At 34.3% G+C, this 9821-nt stretch overlaps 1 protein-coding gene across 1 annotated transcript; it reads right to left on the reverse strand.

Annotated features, from left to right (window-relative positions):
• Positions 1-213: 213 nt before the first annotated feature.
• Positions 214-2432, reverse strand: LOC149200083 (protein LATERAL BRANCHING OXIDOREDUCTASE 1-like). Its single transcript, XM_089399516.1, has 4 exons — positions 2077-2432; positions 1183-1430; positions 735-1065; positions 214-621 (listed from the first exon to the last, which is right to left on the reverse strand). The coding sequence occupies exons 1-4, from the start codon at positions 2368-2370 to the stop codon at positions 361-363; spliced, it is 1134 nt and encodes a 377-aa protein (XP_089255642.1). The 5' UTR covers positions 2371-2432; the 3' UTR covers positions 214-360.
• Positions 2433-9821: the final 7389 nt, after the last annotated feature.

Consider the following 9821-nt stretch of genomic DNA (forward strand, 5'->3'; position numbering starts at 1 on the left):
TGTAGCTCAACAAAACTCATGCCATATAAGTAGTTGGGATTTCCTAATTTTATTTAAGTAATGTGGATATTGAGGCTCCATGGCTGTCTGATGAATGCAGGTGAAGTCTCATGAATATAATGGAATTTCTTCCCATGTTTTTATGAACAAATAAGGAAAATATTTAAGCACAAGCAATGGGCAAGATTTAAAATAACTCCATTACAAAGAAACTTGAAAATTATTTTGTTTTACTCTTAAATTAGTTTAATGTAATGAGCTGGTATCTTGAAAAGCAAACCAGCATATGACAACATACACAAACCAGCATATGACAACATTATTGGACAGCCTGATCTGTTTAACATACAGCGGCTGAGCTTAAGTATTGCTGATGTCAAGTTTGGCAAAGTCTGCAAGCGGGTGTTTCCCTTTAAGTTGTCTCTTCAAGTAATAGCGAATGTATTCTTCGTGTTTGAACTTCCTGTACAAGCACGGGTGCTGTTCATCCACTAGTTTCGATGCTGGAGCCACCTCTGCATCCATACCTGAATTGTAAAACAGCGCAATAGAAAGTCTGGCTCTCTCTGCATTTGTGACTGCGCGATGCTCCACACTTTTATATCTCCCGTTTGTCATTACCTGCGTAATCAAAGGAGTAGTACCATGAATAAACCTTCAAAAATTATTTTAATGTCTGCAACAAAATCTAAGCAATCCAGAATGCCCAAATCCCCAGGTATTGAGATGATTACCTCTAGCAAGTCTCCAATGTTTACAACAAGGCCATATGGAATGGGTTGCACAGGAATCCATTGATTATCTTTCCGGACATGCAAGCCTACTGTTTCGTCATCCTGCAGGAGCAATGTTAGCCCCCCTCCATCAGAGTGAGGACTCAAACCCAGAACAAGCTCTGGTGTAGGGCAAGGAGGGTACAAGTTCATGCGCATCAAATTCATGGGCTCTGACCCAAACTTTTCCTTGAAATAATCAGTAGCCTCCAGATTCAAATTTTCAGCGAATAAACTCAGCAGCTCTTGAGCGACTCTCTCCACCGCTATTGCATACCTCTCAACACTATCCCTGCCCATCAACCAATTAAGCTCTTTATAACAATACCCATCACTCTGATCAATACTAATAATACATTAATGTGCTGACAATACCCATCAGTCCGATTATAATTATAATTTTAGTTACCTGAAATTTGTGGGGACGGTGGGCCAGAGAGTGAGATTTTTCAGGCTATCAGGCATAAGTGCCAAAGCAAGCAAGTCACCCCAATCCAACGTTTGATCCTCAGCTACCACGAACGTCTTACCATATCCCTGAACATCTCCTTCTTGGGGAGCATATTTCTGTTTTTCTTGTAATGGAAGGTTAAAGAACTCTTTAGCTACACCCTTTATCTCATCAATTAAAGAATGAGGAATCCCATGGTTCACAATCTGAGAAATCATTGCATTAGCAGCAATCATCCAGGAAAATTAATACAAATATAATTCTCTGGTATTTAGAAGTGACATCCTAACTAATAACTAGCAAAGATCTATCCTAACTAATAACTAGCAGAGATCCAGTAAAACCTGTGATCAATCTCTATAAATATAATGCTATAACATTTTCTGATAATTAAAAATTAGTAATTATACACTGGTAGGATTACTCGTGCTATAACATTTTTTGATAATTAAGAACTAGTAATTATATACTGGTAGGATTACTGGCAAACGATTGGAAACACCAAAATTCCAGAGGCCGGAGTTGGTGATGAGACTTGCTTTCATATTGCTTATTTATTTTTTTCTACAACACCTACTTGTTGGTGACGCCTGCAGAAATTTGATTTAAAATGAATAGGAGCCATATCAAACACTACACTTATTTTTTATTAATCAAATTTGTAAAATATTCAAAAATCTACAATCCAAATAAATATGACCCAGATTAATAAGATCTCCCCACTGGCAAAGTACAACCTGGTTTGTTTATGACAATAGCATAAAAATCTACAATCCAAATAAATATGACCCAGATTAATAAGATCTCCTCACTGGCAAAGTACAACCTGGTTTGTTTATGGCAATAGCATACCTGAAAGAAACCCCAATCTTGGCAGGCCATGGAAAGCCTCACCATTTCTTGTTGTCTCTGATAATCTTGTGCAGGTAAGTTGCTCAACTTCTTCATGTCGATGACAGGAATTGCAGTTTGAAGAGAAACCAGTAATGAGGACGTGGTGGGTCTCTCTTCCTGAGACCTGATGTATCGGCCGGGAACAGCTTCATGTGAGTGGGCATGATTCTTGACAAGCTCCTGCACACTCTCCACGGGAATCACTTTGCCCCACTTTGGGTTCACGAAAGAGTTTGCACTTGCAGGAGCCATTACAGCAGAGGAAGAACCCTTGAATGCTTATCTCAGACAAAGTAGATCTAATTGTGGACGAGATGAGTTGTGGATCAATATCTATATATATAGGGGCGAAGAGGTTTTTGCGTGCACAACAATTGTACAGAGACGTTTGGCTTTCAACCTTTCAACCTTTATTTTTAAATTAACTACTTTCAACCTTTATTTTTAAGGTCGAGGGGAGAATTTTGTTCGCTAAATTGTTCAGTCAATATTGGATTGATAGGACAACCATGATAGTTCAAACTTCAAAATTCAATTCTTTAACAACCAATTATTGGTGGCGAGTGTCCATCCCAGTGATAAGAAGAGCAAATTAAAAACTCAAAAACATTTTTACAATCACAAATTAAGTCAGTGAAACTATGTACCATCATCTGAACTGCAATCAGTGAGAGGATCCTGAATCTATCTATGTTACATGCTATTTGTTATTTGACAATTGATTAAAAACCTCCTTAATTAGAATAATAATTTAATTCTAATACAAAATTAAAAATTCTAATTGAAAAAGGAGATTAATGCACTTTAAAAACAGGTCAAATTTGTAAAAGATTCCCTTTATTGAACAGCGAGATGATTTTGATAGGAATGAAAACTGCACAGCAGCGACTCTCTAAATGTTTAATATTTAACCATACACTCTTAATGTTTAATGTCTCAACTGCAAAGCAAATGACAGCGTTCAGTGGAGGATGAATAATCCAATTAGTAGTGTGGTATGAGTCAAGGGGATCCGATAAGATCGCAATGGGTTGAACGTACGAGTAAAGTAGGTGAATGTTATACTAGGTTATAGTAGTTTAAATGTTTTTTTTAATTTCTGGTTAAAGTGGGTGAATGCTATACTAGGTTATAGTACTTTAAATGCTTTTTTGAATTGTTGGTTAAAGTGGGTGAATGTATACTACGTTATGTTATTTTATTTTATTTTGTTTTATTTTATTAATTAATTAATTAATGTAGTTTATTATGTTTATTAAAATGGTTAGTGATAGATTATGTAGATCTTAATTTAAAAGGCGGGGAGGAAAATTGATTGGTGCTTAGGTAATAAATATTTGACCAATTGATCTAACTCACTGAGTAAGGTTGTCTTTGTTCTTTGTTTTTTAGTTGAAATTATTATAATATAATTGTATAAAAATAAAGGTTATATAATAACTAATTTATGTTATTTTATTTAAATATAGCTAAATTAAAATAAATAAGTGAAAAATAGTTAAGAAAATATTGTAAATCAAATTCTTTTAATTCGTTCTCTGCATTGAACCATTAAAAAATATTTAATAAATCTAGACCACACAAAAATAAAGTATTATCATTATTATTAACTTTTTTCTTTTGATACTTTTAATTCATGTTGCAGAAAAATTCAATATATAATTTTAAAAAATGATTCATTCACATATAAACTTTGTTAAAGTAAAATGATCAATGTTTTATTCATTAAAAGTCAGTTTGATTAATCTAAACCATGATCTCTTAAATATTTGACCAGTAGAAACTTTTTTTAATTTATAAACCTTTATAAAATGAAAATGGATTTAAATTAATCTTGATAAACATCCCATTTCTAATTATATATTTTCAAAAATAATGAATAAATAATATTATGTTTTCTCCAATAAAATTATTGGAGATAAATCAAATTTTGACAATACATTGCATTATATAAACTAAGACACATTGTATTTTAGGTTTTGAGTTTGTGGAACTTTCATGTCAACTAAATGATGTTCGCCCTGTTTTCTTAATGTGATTGAATATTTTTTTCCCAATGATAACAAAATATTATAATAAGAATGATTTAAATAAGTAAAGAGATGCATATTGTAAGATAAATAAATAAAGACATGCATATGATAAGATAATAGTATTTTAAATGTATTTTGTTTAATTAATTATGATAATATAATTGTATGGAAAATAATATAAGATAGTTTAAATTTATTATAGATAAATATTATTTTATTCTTATAAATTTTTCTACGTAAAACTATATCTATTATATTAACAGGGAGATAGTGAATTTACATCATGACCGAAGTCAAGCACTCTGCTCCTGCAGGAGGCAGATCTGTCCAAAACAAGCACATTTGAAAATTGTCTAATTTTGTTTCCCACGCAGGGGAACGATCTCTGAAACATAAGACAATTCAAAAACTCAAAATAAACTGAGGGATACCAGAGATCCCAGAACCAAGTCGCCTTACAACCGTGCCCAGTGGTGAGGGGCATCCTACCAGAAAAAGAAGCGTGGGTGGATTTGCTATTCATCAATGGGCTCTTCTATGATTCGACACCAGCCCATATCAGGTAATTCCTTTGTCTGAGTCGCATTCTGAGCTTCAGGACCTGGATCTACCATCATCGCCTCCTGTGCTCTGCCCCCTTGTTCATTTGTTTCCTGCTGAGGGGCATTTTCCGCAGCCAGCTGAAATGATGAAGAGGGATCTGGGATTGCCCTCGAATTTCCTGCCAGAGTCCTTAGATCATCAGCTTGACTCTCTTTCTAAAAAACCACTGCAAAATATGCTGTGATCCTGGGCCTATTTAGAGCGCTGTCAAAGGTAAATATGGCGGAGCCAGAGGTAGGGATAGGTCCGGGCAGAGAGCTAGAGGCACGAGATCTTCCTCTTCTGCTGCGAGAAGAAAGCCTGTGCCTCCCTGACAAGTCGCTGGAGGACGATTCAGTTGGGGCCCTTCTCGGCTGCCCCCTGCGGCTACCCATTCTTGGTCTCAGTCGAGGCATCCTACAATTGACGATGGCCCAGGTCCGGGATTGTAGCTGCAGAGCAATATCTTGGCTGCGGCGTTGCCTACTTGTTGAGCCTCCTTTGCCGAGCTTGGACCCTTCCCTTTGGTGTGCCGAATCCAGGGGCGTGTGCGAGACCCAAGACCAAGCAAAGAAATCAGTTGCCAGGAAATGTGAATGAGAGGGAGCGATACCCGGGGAGGAGAATAACCAGCCTCGCAGGGAAGGCCAAGACCATCAGCGCCGGGATCCAATTCCCCTCATGCTCCCTGAAGTTCTTTTCAGGATCGAAGGTATGCTGGCGGAGCGACAGAGCCAACGAAATGTCCATCCCCCCAGGCCTTTCTCTGGCTTTAACGTTCCCTACCTTGTCTCGGGAGTCTCCTCCCATAACTGCTCCCTTGATGGCTCGTGCTCTCTGCTGCATGCTGGTGCGTGTGAGGCTTAACTCCTTCACTGCAGACCTGGTGTTCCAGCTGAGCCGATGGCCTTGCGTATCCTGATAACCGTTCAAGCGATTGTGCCGTGCGCCAAGTGCCATAACCACTCCACGGTTCTTGTACTAGTCGGGCAAGTGGCATCCTGCCCTGCCCAGCCCCTGTCCCGTCAACTTATATCGCATTGCAATCACCCGCATCCGGGGATTTTATCCATATAAATTAAATGGTTAGTAAATGTCAATAAATATCAAAAAATTTACTTCACAATATATCTCACATTTTTAAAATTAAAAAATCATAAAAATTAACAAAATTATAATTTTATTATGAATTATTATTATTTATAAAAAATATTAATATATGAATTAAACATATCTACATTTTAAAAAATATGTAACAAGATGCTTAATAATTGAGATTCACTTTTATTTTATCACCCCGCTTCTTAAGTTGTAAATGCTCTTTCTTACAATACCACGGGTTAATATTATGACTTACTAATTGACATCCCCAAAAAAATATAATACATTCATATGACACATTCTCATTTTTTTTTAATTAATCAGTTTAATTAAAAGCTAAGATCCCCGTAACTACTTTAGCAATAAATCTTATTCTTTAATTTTTAATGGAGGTTATATTTTACTATCCACCTAATAATTATTGATAATTAAATTAAAAAATTGAAATCTCAATTCTAAAATAGACATGTCTATCAACATAATTACACTTATATAAATGTTTTAAATATTCTAGTATTTTTAATAAAATTATCTTAATGTAATTATATAATGTAAAATAATATTACAAGATGATATTCATTTAAACCTTTTATGAATTGGTATTTTTTTTGATGATGATGATGGTGTTGGTGGTTAACGTCCACTGAGACCAATCTTTGGTCTATCTGACCTAAAGAAACGAATTATTTAGCTTGATTTAAGATTTTATTCCTATGCTAAAAAAGCTTGGAGCGAAGCCTCCCGAGCTCACTATAATTTTGACACCATAAAAGACGAGGAAGCTCAGTGTTGCAACAAAGGTTATGAAACTGAGATCTAATGTGGCTATACGCGTGGCACTCTAAGAGGAAGTGATTTTCATACTCAATTTTTGTACTCTCATAGAGATAGCAACTCCTTTCCATCTATGGTGTTTTAGGAACTGCCCACCGACCCGTTTCACTTTGGAGCTCATGAGAGTTCATTCTAATCTTGGCTATATTAATTTTTTTCTTTGAGCTAGTTAAAGTAGAGAGATGCTTTTGATCTTCTAGGGTAGGGTTGATGACCTCATAATATCTCAATTTTCTTTTAGGTGCTATATCTTTCTCAGACCACATGTTTTCTTTGAAGTTAGAAGTAACAATATTTTTAATGTTATTAATGACATTAATGATAAAAAGACCTACATAAATTTATAACTTTATAAAAGTATAATTGGATAAATAAAATTAAATATTTATATAATTTAAATTATAAATTTGTAGGTTTTTAATGAAATTATAATAATATCATACCATTATATAAATATAAGGAAATATTAGAATATGGTAATAATTTAAATAAGGAAATATTAGAAATGGTAATAGTTTAAATATTTTAGTAATTGGTTTTTTTAATTGGATTATGATAATATATAATGGCATGAGTAATTTTTATAAGATGATAATAACTATGGACATTATAGATTTATAGATTTATAGTAATTTAAAAATTTTTAGATTGATTTTTTTAATAAATTTATAATAGTGTAATATAATTATATGAGTAAAAGATAATATTTTAATTGTCATATTTATTGTGGAGTAGTAGACATGAAAGAGTTTTAAGTTGCTTAAGTTGTTTGTTTAGGTTATCGTGGCTTTTTGTAAGAAGAACGATAATACCAGCATAAAAGAGAAGAGTAATGATAATACCAACGAGCTTGATGCTTAAATCTGATATTATATTTAATATATTTAGACCACCTTTCTTTAGTCTTAAGCTTGGCAATGAGAGTCTCGTAGAGGCAAATCACATCAATAGATTCACAGCAATTTTTCAATTCATGAGGAACCGCAGTATCTTCAAGCCTCTCCCAGAGCTTATCTCAAGGGAAAGTATTGAAAACTTTTCTAAAGTCCACAAAATTACAATAAATTTTTTTTATGAATAAACCTTTTGTTCATAAAATATAATAATATGAATATAAAGAATAAATATTACAAAATAATACCATTTTTATATTAAATTTAAAGTTATATATATATATATATATATATATATATATATAATATGAAGAACAAAATATTGAAATGTTAAATATATATTAATAAATTTAAAATTTTTATATTTATTTATAAATTAAATTATTATGAAACATTTACCTAGAGTTTTTAGGATTTTAATTTAGTCATTAGTAATTATTAAGTGGATGGTAAACATTTAACCCACATGAAATATTTAGGCGGATAGTTCTTCCTTTGAGTGAGCTTTTCGTCTACACTTTGTTTCTCTCCTTGACAGCTAGTGTGCACCTTCATCTGCCATATGGTTGACATTTGTCGTGCAACTCCATTTCTGTTTCTCCTCTTCATCGCTCTGTTCTTCCTGTTTTCTTCTGCGACCATTTTTGTTCCTCTTGTTTCTGCTTTCTGCTCTTCCTGTTCTCTCCACGCACTGCAGCAATAATGTTTCTGTTCCTCTTGTTTCCGCTTTCTGCTCTCCCTGTTTTCTCCACGCGCTGCTGCAATAATTTTTTCGTGCTATCCACTAACTGCTGCAATGACGTGTCCCGTTTCTGCTATGACGTGTCCCGTTTCTGCTATGCAATCTATTGTGCACGACCTAGCAATCGGTTACTTTAGTATACCCTGTTTACAACTTCGTTTTATTATTTCAATATACCCTGTTTACAGCCTCGTTTTACTGTTCAAAAATTGTTCATTCGGGTGCTTATAGTTCTTCTGTTCAATTTTAGGTTAATGCTCTCAAAAATGGGTTTTCAGATCCCATTCTCTCTCATTTCTTTCTGTGGTGTTAAGTCCTTGACCACACGCATTAACTCCTTCGATTCTAAGGTTCTTCAAAGTTTAGCAGTAGATGGTGTAATCTATGGCCATTTAATCTTATTTTGTAAACTTTTTCTGGGCGATTTGGTGCATACGTCCTTGATACTTTGTTTCCTACTTCAGAGTTGGTTAAGAATGGGAATTTCTGGGGATCCTTTGCGCGGCAGTGTAGTTTAAGTTTTCATTTCAGTTTTCTGACTCTTATGATAATTGTATTCTCTGAAACATTGTAATCTGTAATATTCTTCTGTTCAAATTTCAGATTAGTACTCTCAAAAATATGTTTTCTGATCCCATTCTCTCTCATTTCGTTTCCGTGGTGTTAAGTCCTTTGACCAAACGCATTAACTCCTTCGATTCTAAGGTTCTGCAAAGTTTAATTTAATCTTATTTTGTAAACTTTTTTTTGGACGATTTGTTGCATACGAACTTGATACTTCGTTTCCTACTTCAGAGTTGGTTAAGAATGAGAATTTCTGACCATCATTTGTGCGGCAGTGTAGTTTAAGTTTTCATTTCAGTTTTCTGCCTTTCATTATAATCGTATTCTCTGAAACCTTGTAATCTGTAATATATGCATGTCTATTGTTAAAGGAAAATTTTCAGCCTCTAAAATCTTGTATACTTGTTGTAGTTTAGAAATATTTTGAAGGTATTATGTGTAAGTTGCGACAGGGTCGAACCTGAGGCGTTTATGACACTCTTTCTTTCGTGCTTGCAAGCGTAGCCCTCCAAATTCTTTACCTTTGATATTTTCAAACATGTTTTACCTTTGATATTTTCAAACATGTTTTAGTACTGCAGTAATTTTTCTCTATCCTTTTATTGCGAGTGGCAGTGCGTTGAGACGACACTAGGAATGCTTTTACCATCTTGTGGCATGGCAGGTTATTGTTTATAGAAGCGTTGAAGAAACAGACGCTGTTGAAATCTCTTATTTATTTATAATATTCTATGAATGCAACTCCAGGAAGGTCTTTCTTGGATGGATCTGACAATTGCCTTTGTCTCCATGTAGTATAGGAGGGAAGATCACGGCCTTTAGGCCGTTGAAATCCTTCTTATTTGAATCAAATATTTGTGCAAAAATTTACTGTTTTTAGTGCATGAACCGATTTTAGTTTACCTAAATGGTGATGGCTTATTTTGGGGCATGGTCGGAAGGCCAGAAAAGACT

This window comes from Pinus tabuliformis, chromosome 2_1 (assembly GCF_031772625.1).
Source record: "Pinus tabuliformis cultivar Carrire ecotype Pingquan chromosome 2_1, CPIR1, whole genome shotgun sequence".
Classification (NCBI taxonomy): Eukaryota; Viridiplantae; Streptophyta; class Pinopsida; order Pinales; family Pinaceae; genus Pinus; species Pinus tabuliformis.